Raw genomic sequence first — 18381 nt, 5'->3', positions numbered from 1 at the left:
GTGTGGTATTTTGTTTAAAATAATAATTTTCTCCAAACAAACAAATATGAAACAAATAGAGCAATATATTCTTCTTTCAGATGTCACCTCAATTTCAGATGTTTCGGCGTTTTATTAAAAAATGTCAGGTCTTGCAATTTATAAGTGTCGCGCATAGTTCACGCAGCAGGGAATGTTTATTTCTATACAGCACCGTTTCCTTACATCTTGTAAGACTTGACCCGAGATATCATCGCAATGCCCGACACATTCCCGTCATAAAATCCTCCGTATATTGGAACTAAAAATATATTTTATTTGACAAACATCTAGTATTTACTAAAGAAATACGCGCTCTCGCACAGGCATACATATAGCGGTGTTTATCGCATTGACCCAAAATAATACGATCTCATATCCTATTAATGCATTTATTATGCATGACGTCCCAGGACTTCCTCATTTCTTTTCTAGAACGCCTTATATCTCGTATGGTTTTTTTCTTGCACGGATCCAGCGTGTTATCATTTTTATTTCAATAAGGGGAGACATTGCGAAGCGAATATGGACTTTCTCCTCTCTGGCAGAATTTGTGAGTAGATATGTAAATAATCGCTCGATCAACCAGAGATATCTCATCTCCGTAAAAAAAGAAGGAAAAGGAAAATATGAGCGTACATCAAACGTGAAAAACGAGAAAAAAAGAGTAGCGACTACGTAAAATTACTTTCCTTTTTTGTTCTATTTTTCCCATCAGCCATCCTATCTTTCGGCCGTGTTTATTTCCACCATACATATCCGAAAGATAAAAAATTTTTTTCAACATCCAATCGTGATTGATCGACTAAGTCCATATACGGGATTTGAATTCGGTACAACTTGTTTGCGATGAAAAATCGCATAAATGAATAATGATTAACATTGCTGAGTTTTGAAATAGTTGGATAGATGCAGATATCGTAGAATGATAAAAAAAAATTAATTATATGATGATGAAAAATTCAATGAATAGCAATAATTAATTATTTACACTATTTCATTTATTATATTTGATATAATTGAAAATGTAGCATCACTTTTCGACTGTCATTGTTCGAAATCTTTTGCAGACCGTCTGAATTACAGTAAAAAATGGCACAAGTACGCGACTTTCCAAAAATAGAGTCTTTTGATTTACGAACGCAATTCTTTTCTATCGCATATTTGCCCGACTGCGTGCAAACTGCAGTCTATTATCATCGAGTAAGTTTTTGAGTACAAAAAAAAACGGATTTCTCCAGATTATGAATTATTGATAGTACATCTATATGAACTTAAAAGCCAGCATAGAATGACGGAGAATAATTTATTTAATTAACCAAATCCAGTTTTTTAGCATTTTAAGCTGTAGATTCTAAACCGAGAGAAAATTCAATGAATCTTTTTCGTAGTGTTTAAGGGGAGTCGACAAAATAAAATAGGTTAAATGAATTTCTGTTATAGCATTCGACGATATTAAAATCGCGAGATAAGATGGACGAAAAGATTTCCATTTTTCTGGTTGTCCTTCTCGCGATCGGTGGTTTGATGATGATGACCGCACTACTGGCTTGCTATGCATGCATCTTTCGAGACTTATGTTGTCGACCAGAAAACAGATCCAAAAGGCGGCGTCAACAAAACTCCCAACGAGAACTCGATAATCCCAATAGAATACGATTAGACGCCATACAATTGAATGATATCACGCAAGGGGAAAGTATGCCCACAGAATCTGAAAAGCTTTAAACGTTAAAGACTTGAATGAAAAGAGAATATTTTTAGGAGTAGTAAATGCGATCACAAAAATAATGCGAAGTGTGGAATAAAATATAACAAACGCATTGATGAGAGAAATAATGATGAAAGTCTGGTCGAGTATACATTTGTTCGATGTAAATATATGTTATGAATCTGTTATACAGATAAACGTAGATACATACCCGTATATATACAATATATGCCATTTATTTATCGCAAAGTATGTATACATGCAATAAAAGATCTGGTAAAAATATTCAACATCAATAATGGTCGCTGATAACAACCCTGCATCATATCCGTACCTACGTCTACTAGCTGTATACAAAATAAACTTTTATTTGTAATTCCCACGCAATCATTCTATATCCGCATGCAATGCGTATTTCTTTTGGTAACTTTACGCATAATTGGTCTAAATATTTCTTAAAAGATCTCATTACATACAGAAAATTTTATCCCAGAATTACCATTTTATCCAAAATTACCAACTATAAAAAAAAAAAAACGCTCCTATCAAATATTATTGATTTTAACAGTCATCAGAGCCTGATACATCTATAATTTATAAAAAAAAAAGCTACAGTAAGACACTGATTATCCGTACAAGTTGGGGAATATCTGCTATTGATTACCCGCACAAAACTAAAAAGAAAAGAAAAGATGGAACAAAAAATATAAGTATAATAAAACAACATGCCATGAATATGAATTAAAAATTTTCCTTCATTTATGTTCAAATATCGAACATGAGAAGAAATTAATGTTCGGATAATCGGTGTCAATACAGTAGGTCTGTTTGAAACCAGGATTTAATCTGAAGAAGAGATTATTAATATTAACGATGAATGAGAAATAAATTTTTGCAAGTTTTATATATATTAACTATATGTATGACTAAGCTGTCAAACATTGCACTAATGAAGAAAATTTTAGCGAAAATATCTCAATATCTAAATCTACTTCAATCTCTCTGATCCCGGATTATTAAAGCCGGGGTCCCGCGGCGCGTAGAGGCTCGCCGAGTTACGGCGAGCCGAGTCAAATATGACAAACCACGCGCCGTGGGACCGGGGTGGTTCGCTATGGCTCGTAGCTCGCCTAGTAAGAAGCTCTGCTCGTGGCTCGCCTATGCTTGTCAAAAGTTCAGCTCGTGGCTCGCCTATGCTCGTTACAAGTTCGGCTCGTGCATTGTCAAACGAGCTTTAACAAGTCATATAGGCTCCAGCGCGTGGCTCGTCTTGGTCTCAGTTTTCAAAAATCTGTAGTTAGAAAAATGGAAGAAGCGGAAGTAATTGCATGTGCAGCAATGTATATTATTTTTTAAGTGGAGTCGTTTTAAGAGTCGTTAACTGCATTTCGATCTTTATGTGAAATATGTTTCGAATAATTCTTCTTTTTCATACAATTCTAAAAACTCAATAGTTTTCTCGTTTCCACCATTCCACAGTGCGCACTAAAGTATTAACAACTGCCTAGAAGTGGACAAGTTCAACGTGTGTGAAGTTAGCATATCATATTTTGACATCGCATGAAAAAACGACAGTTCTGCTCGCATACACTATAGTTCTACAGTTCTAGATAGTTTTTAACAATAGTTCTATCGAATTACGCCAAAAAAACAAAAAAATAAAATTTCAAGAAATGAGATGCTAACTTCCCGTCTCACCTTCCAGCATCTCACCGGATTTCGAACGTATGAGCCATAAAGTACGAGTATTCAAAGAGTTCTACCGTTTCAACCCATATCAATAGTTCTGGTCATAAGAACAATAAAAAAAAATTCTAGTCATTATTAAAAGCATTTCACGCGCTGTACGAGCATAGAATCATAGTTCCCAGTCCCTAGTATCATTTACATTACAGTTCTATTTAGAAACAATCATTTAACTATTTGTCTATAATTATTATGCCCGCCAAAAGTGCCTAAATATGATATGCTAGCATTACTAGCGATAGTTTTGGGTTTGTACGAGCATAGAATCATAGTTCCCAGTCCCTAGTATCATTTACATTACAGTTCTATTTAGAAACAATCATTTAACTATTTGTTTATAATTATTATTTCCGCCAAAAGTGCCTAAATATGATATGCTAGCATTACTAGCGATAGTTCTGGGTTTGTACGAGCATAGAATCATATAGCGTTTTTCACTGGTCGCACTGGTGCGCACTGAGTGCGCACTAGATGAGGGCAACGTATTTCACTGGGCGTTTCGGTGCGCACGGAGACGGAGCGCACTGTTTCAGTGAGAAGTTGAGTGCCGAGTTTTTGCACGTTAGTGCATAAATTCGACACGAGCTCTAATAGCGTTTTTCACTGAGCCGCACTGAGTGCGCACCGAAAACTTGTTCAGTAGCAGCAGCACTGTACGAGGTTACCAAAAGTGCGAGTTTCTTGCACTCCCAGCTAAACAATAAAATAGTTCCCAGTCCCTAGTATCATTTACATTACAGTTCTATTCAGAAACAATTATTTAAATATTTGTTTATAATTATTATGCCCGCTAAAAGTGCCTAAATATGATATGTTGGCGTCACTAGTCATAGTTCTGGGTTTGTACGAGCATAGAATCATAGTTCCCAGTCCCTAGTATCATTTACATTATTGCTAGTGACGCTAGCATATTACATTTCAGTGCGTGAAATGCTTTTAATAATGACTAGAATTTTTTTTTATTGTTCTTATGACCAGAACTATTGATATGATGAGTTGAAACGGTAGAACTCTTCGAATACTTGTACTTTATGGCTCATATGTTCGAAATCCGGTGAGATGCTGGAAGGTGAGACAGCTGGGAAGTTAGCATCTCATTTCTTGAAATTTTATTTTTTTGTTTTTTTACGTAATTCGATAGAACTATTGTTAAAAACTATCTAGAACTGTAGAACTATAGTGTATGCGAGCAGAACTGTTGTTTTTTCATGCAATGTCAAAATATGATATGCTAACTTCACACACGTACAAGTTCACGCGAATACTGACAAATAAATGGTACAACGACGCGGCTTGTTGACTCGTGACTCTGCAAGTCCTTTGACTCGCAATCAATTTACCGACAATCAACGGGAAGAACGAGCCGCGAGCCGCGAGCAATAGCGAGCAATAGCGAGCAATAGCGAGCAATAGCGAGCCCACCGCGGTCCCACGGCGCGTGGTTTGTCATATTTGGCTCGGCGAGCCTCTACGCGCCGTGGGACCCCGACTTAAGACTTAATTGTACCACTAATCAAATGAAAAAAAAAAAAGATGTACGCTTTGTTTCTCAATCTTGATGTCGTTTCTAGATATTAGCACGCCATATATTTTTCGTAGATTTAATCATTTCTTCGTAGCGTTTCTTCGTAGCGTTTCTTCGTAGCGTTTCTTCGTAGATATAAATTCCTCAGAGATATTTGTGCGGCGTGTATCTTGTTCCAAGATTGCATTCGACTAGCTAATCTGACTGTTGAGTTGTTGTAGTACAGATATTACTATTTCGCTTAGAGTCTGGAAAAATAATTATGATAATTTTGTCAATGTTTGTATATTCAGAATGTAATATATGCAGGATATACAAAAATTTTCGTTATTCACCTGAGGTTTACAATGCTCCTCCAACCAACTAAACACGCAAGCAGATAATTCTGCAAAATTAGCTACAGAAATATTATTAAATGTTTGAAAAAGGCGGTCCATTATTGCCTGAAACTGCAACACGATAATGATTAATTAGTGACTAATTAAGCTATTGATTGCTGCAATTAAAAAAAAAATATATTACCACTTGAAATTTCATCTCGTCCGAAATACGCATCTCCGCGTGTCCCGGTTGTGTCTGATGTGCTTTGACAATTTGCTCGTAATTAGCTTGCATAATGCGCAACGCGACAACTTCCTTCCTCAGCGCGTTACGTTCCTCCTCCTGTTTTTTCTTCTGTTGCAACAGAAACTGTATGTAATCGATGGATTTTTGAAGCACTGTAGCTTTGGAAATCTTATAGCCTGAGGAATCTGTATGTTGACATGTTGGGACCAAATCCTGGAGGGAGTCGTAACCCTTCTTGATAGCGTCCCGCCTCTTCTGCTCAGCTTGCGTGTGAGCCTCTCTCCTGCGCTCCTTATAGCTTATGGTGGAATTTTTGTTATCACTATCTTCATCCTCTGAACATCATATCATTTATCTTTATTTTTTGCCCTTTATTCTATTATCAAATAATTTTTACAAAAAAATATGCATTTATTTACCTGTATTGTGAGCGGATGAGGATGGTGTATTTACTGATCCTGTACTGCTACAACGGGAGAAAGTATACTTTTCTGTAGGACTAGACGGTTCCATCTTCATGTCACTGTCCGATCCTATGTTACCGCTGTTGGCACGTATGGGCAAACTAGCTGCTTTCAAAAAATAAATATACAATATATAGATGATTCAAATAGATGATTTAATAGATACATATTTTGATATAGTTTTAGTCGAATATATTTTATATTGTACAAACATTTTCGGTTTAAAAATGGAACACTGAGAAAATTATGAGAAGGTAAAGGTGTTAGAAGCATTCTTAACACAACCATCACATCTCAAAATAAAAATAAATAGATCCAAATGGATTGACAAAATTAAATGAATGAGATATATTGGACTATATCTTAGGAACTAACATTTGCATATATATTGATGATATACGTTTCTTATATCTGTTGTACCTTTTTTATATTTTTTTTCTTTGTTTAGATATAAACAATTTCCACGATTTATTTAAATAGTTTTTATTTTAGAACTTTAATTAACTCGAATATTTTAGCAAAACAAATGCATGTAAAGTATAATTCATATTACTTCACTTGATAGATTCATTTGCCTAAGACTAAGACGATATCAGCAATGGTTTATCGTAGCGCCATTATCTACAGATAATGATGTCGCGGTCAACTCTAAACAATATACATCGTCAGAATTTAAGATTTCTTTTTTTGTGTTTTACATCTTCTTGGAATTTCTCTCCCATCTCTCTTTTTTCCAAATTCTTTATATTGCCATAGAAATTATGTTTATACGCTTCGTATTCTAACCTGCAGTATTTTTTTCTTAAATTATAAAAAGTTTGAGATTTTATGAGAAAATATTGTCAGATAAATGAACAGAATATTATTAAATACGTATTATTAGTAAATTCACGTTTGTTGAAAATTAATAAATTCTTTTACTGCATATGTAGTGGTGTATGCTTAATAAAAACATAGTCATGGAATGTAACATAATTTTTATGTATCATCGTGTACATACAAATATTTGTAATAATGAAAAATTTATGAGCTCCAACAAGTGTCTTGTATTGTGTATTGAGAATAGCTGCCAAATCAATCACATGATTGATCACATAGATTTTCAGAAGCGTAATGAAGAAGATCGATAAGGCATTTGCTTTCTGAGAATGTTCCAGGAAGAATGGCTACTTTCAAGGAAACATAGTAGTTGTGCAATTGTTGATTGATACTCAGTGCGTAGAAAGTGATTGACCACATTTTGCTCAGTAACGCTCATTCAACAGTTCTGTTTTCGAATACAGCTATTGCTTTTCAGTGTAGGAAGTACAGAATAGTGTAGCTAACAGGAATACAGAGATCTTTCGAAAATCTCACGATACAGCGACGATAAAAAAAAAAGATTTGTCACTCACGGGTTTCATATCCATCCTTATGCAACGAATCCGCCATGGTATTGATGGTCCAATTATTTTCCACTGAAAGAGGAGAGGATCAAAATGCGCACATGGAATGGTTATGATCAGAGAATGATTGTAGGTGAATTAGGTCAGAATTTTTGGATGTATTCATGTAGAAAGTAGGGAAAGAAACTTAGGAAGGTCAGAGAACATTGGACCGCGTCAGATTTTTCAGTCACACTCAATTACGACACTGCGAACAATTTCGATGTGTTTGTCTCGTAACAACACTTCTGCTTGGTCTCCACCATCTTTGACAAAGATGGAAACACTAGTGATTGATACTAGTTCTTTTCAGCTTTACCATATTATATTTTCTCAAGACGAAATAAGTATACAACTAGCATTATGGAGGGAAAAAAAGAAAAAAAGGTCGGGTAATAAACAAAAAAAAGAATGCATGCTGATAAATCTGTTTAGTTACACTTTCTTCTCTACAGAATTTAAAGGTCCTATTCAATTCATACGAATTTATCTTATTTTAAAGATAAAAATATGTATGCTTTGATTATATATATATTGAATTTTTATTACCGCATTATAGTAAATTTTCTATATTTATTATTTTTTTAACATCTTTTCATTACATACATTACGTTTTTTTTTTTTTCTTCTTTATTATATTTGTATTAGTCTTACATTTAATAAATAAATATATAATGTAAATATAAACATAAACTACATATTTCAACAAGTTTACAAGCATAATATAGTTACTCGATCTATTACTTTGAATAATTTAATTAATTCATTTAATTATTTATCAAACTAGGTATTGATTATAGAGAAGACCCACACAACATGCATACCCGGGGGATGTTCAGAGGACAGAAGATATTGTATCTCTCAAAGATTATCTTCGAAATGTCTTCTGGACATCTTCTGAATAGGTGTGCTGTGTGGGGAGATAAATAAAATGTAGGTAGGTAGGTAGTAATAATTTTGTCCACTGGTATGCGTGATAAATTGAATAGCAAGGACGTTATGTTAAATTATGTTTATTATAAGGTGTATCTAATATATATATTTACAATCGCTTTAATACACGTAAAACCATTTAAGATAATATATTCATATTCTTCGACGTTAACGGCGACATCCTTCGCCGTAACGCTGGCATATTGTGTTTTTCTATGTTTTTTTCGTTTCGTCTCCATAAAGTGTACACGATTCCAGTTTCATGGGTATTTGTCTATTGTGTACCTGAGGCAAGGACCGTTGCTTGCATTATACACTTGCAGATAGCAGGCTACGGGGGGTGGAACAGGTAATTCCGGGAGAGAATATGTCCTCCGTAGCTTTTTCCTTCCCCTCCCACTCTTACCTCCCGCGCGCACAGCACTCTACTCTCTAGGAAATTATTCTACTCCTAATCGCATATATCCATTGTTATACTCGATCGTACGTCTAACTTAGATCCATATATGCGTAGTACACAGTTCTACATTTGTATCGTTCGGGGACGGATTATGTCGGAAAGCCGAGAAGAGCGTAAACTATTTAAGACGACGTGCGGACGTCGTTGAAGGTGTCGACGCGTAGTGGGTCTATATACGTGAGGTATGCTTAGGCTGGATTGCATCAACAATCTTAATGGACTAACTCTGCTTATGGATATTCGTTTTCTTTCATGTTACCGTTTCTATTCATCGGCACAGATTGAGAGAAATATTGAAATTAAATAAAGTCAGCACTGAATAATATTGATGCCGCCTCTTCTCGATTTCATTTGCATCAGACAGTTTAATTATAGTTCAGTAACTTATTGTTTCTCTCCTTGCATTAGAATACTAGTTAGTAATACAAAGAAAATATCGATTTATCATTAACTGATTAATTGATTTCTGTTTGACATAAATTTGTATATGCTGGATTGCACCAACGGCATGAATTAATCCATAGTATTTTTTACATTCCAAAATTTCAATTAAGATATTGGAACATTTTGCATCATAGTTCTTCATGCCGTATATATATAAAAAGAACTATTTTGACGAATTACATCAAATGCGAGATGGATATTAATCAATCAGAGTTAGCATCGACTGATGTTGATGCAACAAGCACTAGAGATGTTGATCCTAGATTTGTGTTCGTTTCCCAAATGGCGAAACAGAGTTTATGCGAATTTCGTTTCTCGAAGGTTTCATCGTCTGAATGTCCGAGAAATATACCGCCGCTATATATTGCGCGACATTTACAAGTGAACATACAGTACAAGCGTTTCGAAATTTCCGACACGTGCGATTTGGCTATGCCCGCCCCCGCAATGCGCTATTCAACATAACATTAAGTGAAGTTTACATGCTCGTTTGCAGCCAGAAACGCCCCACGTGTATTTTACTTCAGATAAAGGTCACTTTCCCGCGGTTTAATCGATAAAGCATCACATCGTAAATCCTTGTCGAGTTCGAATTTAGTATTATTTCATATATATCACACATTCACCTCACGCGTATGCGTTCTCCCACTATACTCACATTCTAAGTTATCTCTGTTTTCCTTTTTCTCTAATTTCTTTTTGACATCGATAAAAAATTATATATATATATAGATTTATATATATATATTTTTTATATATATTTCAATAATTACTTTATCATTAATTAATTATTCAATTAATTAATTGTTATATCTTATTGTTCCATTAAAATGTTAACTAAAATGTTCTGCATGGTATGCACATCTCTCTGGCAAGTACCACTCAAATATATATACATACATAAATATACATACATTTATACACACACATATATGTGTGTGTATATATATATATATATATTTATAATAAAGTATCATTCACTTATTTATCTGTATATTCCCATCTTTTATAAGTAGAATCATGAATAATTTGCAATGTCTAACTACGCTGCTTTGAGATTAATTGGATAAACGGTGCAAATAAGACATTAATCACTCTACTGTACCAATAATCATTCACCGCGCGAGGTAAACCGTCAGATTTTCGAAACCAATCGCAAATATTTTTATGTTATAATTTATGAACGTAAACGTTCATCATTTATTTCAATCGAAACATGTTTTCATAAATAGAAATTTTTGACAATTTTATTAATAACAAAAAGACTTAATTTTCGCACAATATATAAAAATGGCATGATATCCAATTCTTTTATCTAAATAGACTCATTTCTATAAATAATTATCTAGTTCGATTAATATTGCAATGTGTGCGCCATCTTGTTAATCTTTTACTAAGACAGCGCATTCATAAAAATAAACTAACACCTTTCCAGCTATTCATCAACATTTTGCTGTATGATCGCGTATGAACTCGTGTGAGATATTTTCTAATCATTTCGAGTCATAACTGGGATGAAACTTTTATCATACTTTTATCATAACTTTTTGATTTTTTAACTATATGAATTCAATCTAAGTGAACAATGAACACATGCAGTTGGATAATAACATATCTAATAGCATCTTGATAAACAATTGTAAATGATTGCAAATGAATCAATTTTCTTCAAATTGAGCACGTTGAGTTTAAAACTAATCAAAACAAATTGATATGGTTATTTATGCATTTGCAGTATCTGTGTGTAGATTAATTTATCAATTAATCTATCTTCTCAAGTTTTTAAACATTGTAAAATATAATTTGTTAAACAGAAAATTTGCTCAATTTCAACTTGGTACGCCAGTTACCACATATTATAACATTGAAAGTAATTAAAAAATTCTCTTTCGAGCGAAATTTACAATTTCCCAAAAATTATTTGGTTTGTTTTATATAATTTACACAGAAACCAGCTATGCGAAATTCTTTCTCTATTACCGTATTGTCCTATTCGATTAAAATGTTGAAGATAAGATATTTAAATTATATTCTAGTGATGTATCATTCTGAAAATAAAATGATAGATATTGCGCATTTTCAATCGAAGAGCAAGCGCTGTTAAATGTACGACAAAAACGAACGCGACTTTTAACTTTTTATTATTCCTCCGAGTGTATCGCAGTAATGACAATAATTGCAAATAATTCGAGAAAGTATAATTAAACGTTGCTTTACGAGCAAAGCGAATGATCGGCTAGGCTTCTTTAGAATATTCATCAATGCACGCCGTGTAACGGCATTAATAACTCCATCCGTGAGATAATCGATAAAAAGTCGACTGGCGATCTCTACAATCGCGGCAATTAATGCAGCTAGAATTTCCAAAACGAGGTTCGTTGCGCGAGATGCAGGACGTTCGGTGAGGAATTTTGTACTCTTCTATGATCATCGGCTTGCTGGCATAAAGAAACGCGCGTAAACCATCATAGAGAAAGTCCCCTATCTTCGGAAATTCATGAGAGATTGGTTGAACAGATATTTGTACCATAATCAGTGTTACCGATTTATATCTTTGAGCGCTTAGCCTGACGAGACTTGGCAGTACGACGTGATTTTTTCGCGGCATCATTCGACGTTTCCTCTGTTTCGACGGGAATTTTCCGTTTTATCGAAGGCACAGGAGCCTTTGGCGGTGCCATTTCCATTGTCGGCGTCGGCGGGGATTGTGTAATTATAAGTTGCGATGCCACCTCAGTGGGACTGTGAGCATCCGCGATGGGAATGAAATCGTGCCCTTCGCCGAAGGCTTCCGGCAGCACGCCTTGATTAGCTAAAGCTTGTAAATCTTCCGTAGGGACTGGCATTGATTGGCCACAACTTACGCACACTGGTATTGCTGGTGACTTGGATCGCCAATATTGTAGCTCGGTTTTGCACTTGTTTAGTTCCTGAAAAGGAAAAATTTATAAGATACGGCATACACATACGAATATTTTGAATAAAAATGGAGCAAGTCCATAATTTGTACGCTTTAAATAGGGATATAAAGCTGCAAAGTAAATTTTCATAAATTAATGGCTGAATCCATCTTTGCTTTAAACCCCCCCCCCTCCCCCTTAACTGTGTAACCCCTGGGTAAATACCTGTAGGAGTGTGCTGAATTTCCGCGACGTTTCCTCATTCTTTTTGTCATTGTCGTCTAGTCGAGTAGCGTATTCCACAATCTGTTTCTGTTGTTCTGCAATTTTTGCCTTGCAACTCCTCAAATCCCTGCGCATCAGTGTCAACTGGCTGTTGTATCGTCTCATGCCCTGTTTGATCTTGCGGATCCGTTTCCGCAAAACCATGTTCGATTGCGGTGGCGACACATTAGATTCCAAGAGAGCAGGGTCATCCGAGCAATGTGACGGAGAACTCTCTTCTTCACCAGCACTGCTCGTTTTTTTGCTTCCGACAGTCAAAGGCGTGGAATCCAGGCACATAAATGGTTTACTCACACTACTAGAAGCTGTGACAACAATTGCCTTCAATACAGTTGCATTACAAAAGTATACACGATCTAAAGAAATCGATGAAATCGATTTCTTTAGATCGATCGATATCAATGATTTCACTCACAAGTGAACGTTCCTGCAAGATCCAGAAAGTCGGCACCGAAGTAAGGTATTTCCGGTAATGTCGGTTCAATGTGCTCCTTAAAATATTCCATGGCCATAGTGCTCAGATCGAATAATTCATCAGTAACTTTATAAGGTCTTTGCAATTTCGGAGTGACTTTTATGTGATGGAGAATGCGATACACTTCGTCCAGGATCTGCAAAATTATTCAGAAAAGTTTTATTTCCGCTTTTTACCTATTATTCGGTTAGGCAAATTGTTCTAGTGCTTTACACGATTTTCATTTTCCATGTATTTACCTCGCCAGGAAAGAAACAACAATGCTTTCGTTCAATATGCTTGCCGAAACTCATTTGCAGCAGAGTAAGCCGCATATGCAGAGTCTCTATAATGTCCGATTCGCATGCCAACGGATGATTCCGACGCGCGGATTCACGTCTGGGCATTTGTGCTTTAATAGCCTGAAAACGACTTAACATTTGAGCCTGCAGCTTTTGAAATGTGGAGTTCAGTATTGATCCGCAAACACGGTCCAGCTGGTGACAAACCTATGAACAGAAATATTGGTTGTAGTATTAGAAATTGAAGCAAATTGATGCTCATATCTCATTCATTGAAATGTTATATTTACCAGACGCATATGAGCTACTGTATTAAATCCCAAGTAGCCAAAAATTTTCTCAAGGATTTCGACTGGTAAATCCAAGAGATTTAGACTGCGTGATTCGACAGTAGATCCTCCGTTAGATATACCAGATGTACTAACTGTTGTCACCGAATGTTGCTTTTTCAATGAATTTACATCTCCGGCCTCGCCACCCGGTCCACTGCCGTTGCTACTTCCCATGTTACTTGATTGACGAGTAGATACCATTTTCTTGCTTTTCAATGACCAACTTTATCCAAAATCTGTAGTAAAACGAACGATGTTTTCTCCACAATGCATAACAATAGTATAAATATATAAATAAATTAAATATGGGGATATACGTATGAATAAAACATATATGAAACAGCCTGATAGAATCAATTGAATAAGTATAGATAAGAATTTCAATTGCGCATAATTAATTCCACATTTCTTTTTATTATAAGATTGCAAGGATACAATAACTTTATTATTATTCACATTACATGTATAATAAAACGTATATTTTTTTATGGATATTTCCTAATTTTCATAAAATTAGTACAGTGAATGAACATGAATTTAAATTGAATATTTTTTATTATTATTTAAATCTCTTCTATACACATATTTTCTTCACATCAAAACAAAATTTTCTTGCATTTTAAATGCAATATGGGAAAAATCTTACAAAAACATGTGATTTAAACTGACATTTCACTTAAGTAAAGAAAATGAACGTTTATACAAATCCTACACACATACCGCAATTTGCAAAAATGGAGTATGAATATATCGAAAGATCAATCATTTTAACAGTCTCAATATTTTATCAGTATCAGTAAATTGTTTTATTTTTCACAACAAAGAAAAAAGTTTCTGTGTACTGTTTTCTTTTTGTAGATCTTGTTCAAATAACAACCTAGTTGTGTAAGTTACTTGCTTTGACAAAATCTATCAAGAATCTGAGAATTGCTATACAGATGTGTTGTCTAAGCACTCCAAATAGGAGTAGGATATAATTGTCCATCGAGTAGACAAAGCCAGACAGATCGCACGGTGCACTGATACCCCCCCGAACTCGAGTAGTTGTTAGAACGATTAGATTCTTACGTGAGCGAGGCGATTGCGCTTTGTTACGAGATTTATTCCAATAAAGCGTCGCGACTGTTTCGCCTTCATCGCGAATTATTCATAACGACTGCGGGCAGGAATTATCGCGATATCTCGAGAAACGATCGCGCGTATCACCTGCTCGCCGTGAATATCCATTTATTTCGATCTAGTCCGAACCTTTCGGTCTTATTAGGTCATACATGTTGCAATCGAAAACGAGTTCGGAACATTAATTCTTTACATACGCAGAATTCCAGAACGTTTGCAACGGCAGCAAATTCGGAGAAAATTCGACAAAGAAAAACGACAAAACGACACTTTGCAAACCGACGCGTAATGAAAATGCTAAAATTGTCCGTTGATGTACACTGATACTGATTGTCGCGCACGAATCGACATTTCTCGAGTTTTGCGAGTGATACGTTGCTCCAGCCGTGGTCGATCAAGCTCTCTCATCTTCCGTCAATTTTTTGTGCAGCTACTTTAGCACAAGCAGGAACAAGCGATCGTCGACTAAAATTAGTTCACCGAAGGTGACAACGACTCCGATTATTTACAAATTTCATGGAGCTCGGCGTCGATAGGCATGGATAGAGCAATCTAACGAGAGCACGTCAAATATCGCTAAGTCGCGATTAATTATTAATCCAGATCTCTCGTATCGGTCATGAGACGGCATTAACGGTCGCGAGAAGAGGTTCACGCAGCGTCGCGAGGAATCGAGGGGGGTGTCGTATAAAGAAAGAGAGACAGACTGAATCGTGGCATGAACGACGACAAACAAAAGGTCGGGAACCGGGGACTCGGAGTCGATTTTACTGCGAGTGCGAAAGGAACTGCCGCGTGAAGTTGCGCGTGAAGGAGGCTGCCTTTTACCAGTACCTGAAGTATAATCGACGTCAGGAGAGCGATCTCGTTCGCCTTTCGGTATCCCCGGTATCGCTGTAGGGAACAACGGGGTTCGCGGGCACAAGCCGAACGAGGAAGCGGCGCTCTATCTTTGCTCCGCCACTGAATCGAAGACGAACAACAACGACGACGACGCGTAGAACGCGTAGGGAAACAAATGTGGGGAAACAAACCGGGTGACCGTGCGCGAGTAATCGATGCACCCGCGATCTTCTCTTTCTCCACTACAAGCCGTAGAGACTGGTCGTCGAGAGCGAGATCGGGATAGAGAGAGAAAGAGAGGAATGGGGGGGGAGGGGAGAGAGAAAGAGAGCGCGACTCGAGGGCTCGAAGGGAGACGATGTGCCCCGAGTTAGGCAAGCGGCAACGATCACTGTATCCGCGTTGGCGTTTTCAGCGACATTTTGACGGAGAGGCTTCCCCTCTCCTCCCCTTGCCCACCGCTCGCAACGCTACTCCCCGCTGCCGCGTTCGTTCTCGCTTCGTTTCACTGTTGAATCTCTCTCTCTCTCTCTCTCTCCCTCTGCCATGGCACTCACTATCGTTCCCTCCTTGTCGTTTTCCTTTTTTCCGTCCTCCTCATTCACCGCTCGTTCACTCCTTCTTTCTCACTCTCTCGCTCTCTCTCTTTTTCCCTCCTGTTAAACGCCCGTACAATTATGGCGCAGTCATACACATAATTGCAGAACCCGGAAAAAAGCCCGCGCGTTCAGCATTTTAGAATCTTTTCCTATCCTCTCACTCGCTCTCGCACCCTTTTACCTGCCTGTACTGGTTGTTCTTGTCGCACTCCTACGGGTACTCGCAATTCGCGCTGCAGCAGTTTCGGAACAGAGTTCTTTCTCACTCTCTCTCGCGTTTTCTCTTTCTGACTTTCACGTTTTATTTCTCTCCCTCTCTCTTTCTATCACTTCGTGATTGTATCGAAAATAAACGTTGTCACTGGCCGCGGCGAACTGCTGTGTTCTACTGGCTGTCTCCTTGCGCGTACGTGAATGTCTCAGAAACAGTGAGAAATACGCGATTCCGCGCACCGGAATCCGCGCGAGCGGCCGTTGCTACGCTCCGAAACGGCGTACACCGTCGACGCTGACGGCAACGAGGATGCGCGCATATGTATATCCACGGTGAGAATGCACTCGCGAGACACGCTCGCGTTGTTGCGTGCTGCGCCGCGTGCGAACGTGCCACACGACCGCACGCGTGCGCTTCTCGATTGGTTCACTGTGCTCACCGCCAATTTACAAGCCACTGGGTGCTCCGAAGTCGCTTCAATGTGTTGTGGCATAAGAATAATCTTACATAGGGATTTTTTATTCCCGAGGAGGTAGCCATGCCCGTCGTAATGTGTACGACATCTGAGGAAACCATTCAGAAACATTATTAAAAACAAAACAAATGACACAAAGAAGGCCTATTTCCGAATGCTCTAAATGTGCTTTTTTCGTTAAATTTATAATTTAAAACCTTAAGACAATCCCAAATATAAAATTAGATTATTAATACTGCTCTTAGTTCAAATAATTTTTAAAAATTATATAATAATTTGATAATTCCAATTATAAACAAACGCTGATAAATTTAAATAATTAAAATCAATCACTTTTTGATAGATAATTGAAATGTATAACTTGGTGAATTTCAATTGATTCTTTCATGTGGCTTGTTATCAAGTGATGGCTTATATATGAATAATGATCTTAATCAATCATTGAATGTGTAAATTAATTTAACAAAAATTACTCATCTAGACAGCATTTATTTATTCAGTAATCAATCTTGATCTATATTGTATATTATAATGAAAAATTATTTATTAGTAAAAATCGTATCTGTTCCATGAACACAACGCGATTGCATCGCGATATTACATCGCGATAAACTCTGTATAAGATACTTTAATACAAAATTATTGTAATTAATGTTGTAATTGCTGCCTTCGTCGCCTCCCCGTTTATGTCACTAATTATTGGTTACGTTGTATATAAATGTACCATAGTTGGATGATACGTCCGTCGACAATCGGACGACCGCAAATTGCAAGCTAATATCACACACACATTAGCTACCCGATTGCTATCTCAATTTCTGCTGTTGTGCAATCGACAAACAATAGTCGAGTAGTAACATTACGCCTTCGTCGTTCACCAACGTATCGTATTGTTAAGCGTGACCAATTGCGCTAATTTTCCAGAATCTGTGACTATAACGATATTTCATTCCGACATTAACGCTCGCAGTTTCCTAACAAGCATGATACTTTGTGCTGCACGCGCACCGCTTCATTTTTTTATCAGCCATAAAACATTAACTTTTTAGCTTTGGAATTACATTGTTTAAAATAATGCATGTACTAAGCTAATTGAAGGGAAATATTCAGGTTGGTTTTCGATATAACTATTAATCGTTTTCACACAATGTACTGTGTATGTGTGTGTGTGTGTGTGCGTTTACTATATGTATATTCTTTCTGATATAAATATTCTGATATAGTAGGATAATTTGCAAAAATTCCGCCTTTGATCCTATTTAGTCATAAAAGCGTTGATCTCACCGATCAATAATCCGTCCTTGCTTCTGTTTTTCATGTATTACCTCGTTATGATATAGGTAGATTTCTACTTATTACAACGTTTATTGCGAGACACTTACGAAATTAAACGCGCTATTTGTTAGCTTCGATGGAATTCTTGTCTTTAACGACCTTCGTGTAATATATATATTGATCTTGACTAGAAAAAAAGTAGTTTGATTACAAAAGCGGTTAGAAGCTCATTCAAATAATTTTTGAAAAATTTGTGTAAAGTGTAACGATTTGCACATAATATTAAAAGTT

At 36.5% G+C, this 18381-nt stretch overlaps 2 protein-coding genes across 6 annotated transcripts; both read right to left on the bottom strand.

The window, feature by feature from the left end:
* Positions 1-1947: 1947 nt before the first annotated feature.
* On the bottom strand, positions 1948-7753 carry bigmax (helix-loop-helix-leucine zipper transcription factor bigmax). 2 transcript variants are annotated; one of them, XM_067359799.1, is made up of 5 exons: positions 7426-7753; positions 5987-6139; positions 5523-5902; positions 5336-5449; positions 1948-5248 (listed from the first exon to the last, which is right to left on the bottom strand). In XM_067359799.1, exons 1-5 carry the CDS (start codon positions 7460-7462, stop codon positions 5192-5194), a joined length of 741 nt encoding a protein of 246 aa, XP_067215900.1. In that variant the 5' UTR covers positions 7463-7753; the 3' UTR covers positions 1948-5191. The 2 variants fall into 2 exon arrangements, with proteins under 2 accessions (XP_067215900.1, XP_012215869.1); XM_012360446.2 differs by having other exon boundaries at positions 5987-6136; positions 7426-7752.
* Positions 7754-8452: 699 nt separating this feature from the next.
* Positions 8453-16787, bottom strand: dmpd (F-box protein dmpd). Of its 4 annotated transcripts, none has more exons than XM_012360441.2 (6): positions 16308-16787; positions 13524-13801; positions 13192-13440; positions 12893-13088; positions 12418-12782; positions 8453-12222 (listed from the first exon to the last, which is right to left on the bottom strand). In XM_012360441.2, exons 2-6 carry the CDS (start codon positions 13764-13766, stop codon positions 11839-11841), a joined length of 1437 nt encoding a protein of 478 aa, XP_012215864.1. In that variant the 5' UTR covers positions 13767-13801; positions 16308-16787; the 3' UTR covers positions 8453-11838. The 4 variants fall into 4 exon arrangements, with proteins under 4 accessions (XP_012215864.1, XP_067215873.1, XP_012215866.1 ...); XM_067359772.1 differs by having other exon boundaries at positions 16312-16787; XM_012360443.2 differs by lacking the exon at positions 16308-16787 and adding an exon at positions 16085-16301.
* Positions 16788-18381: the final 1594 nt, after the last annotated feature.

Source organism: Linepithema humile, chromosome 7, assembly GCF_040581485.1.
Source record: "Linepithema humile isolate Giens D197 chromosome 7, Lhum_UNIL_v1.0, whole genome shotgun sequence".
Lineage (NCBI taxonomy): Eukaryota > Metazoa > Arthropoda > Insecta > Hymenoptera > Formicidae > Linepithema > Linepithema humile.
The sequence above is the reverse complement of the archived record's forward strand: the minus strand, read 5'-3'. Positions and strand labels throughout refer to the sequence as shown.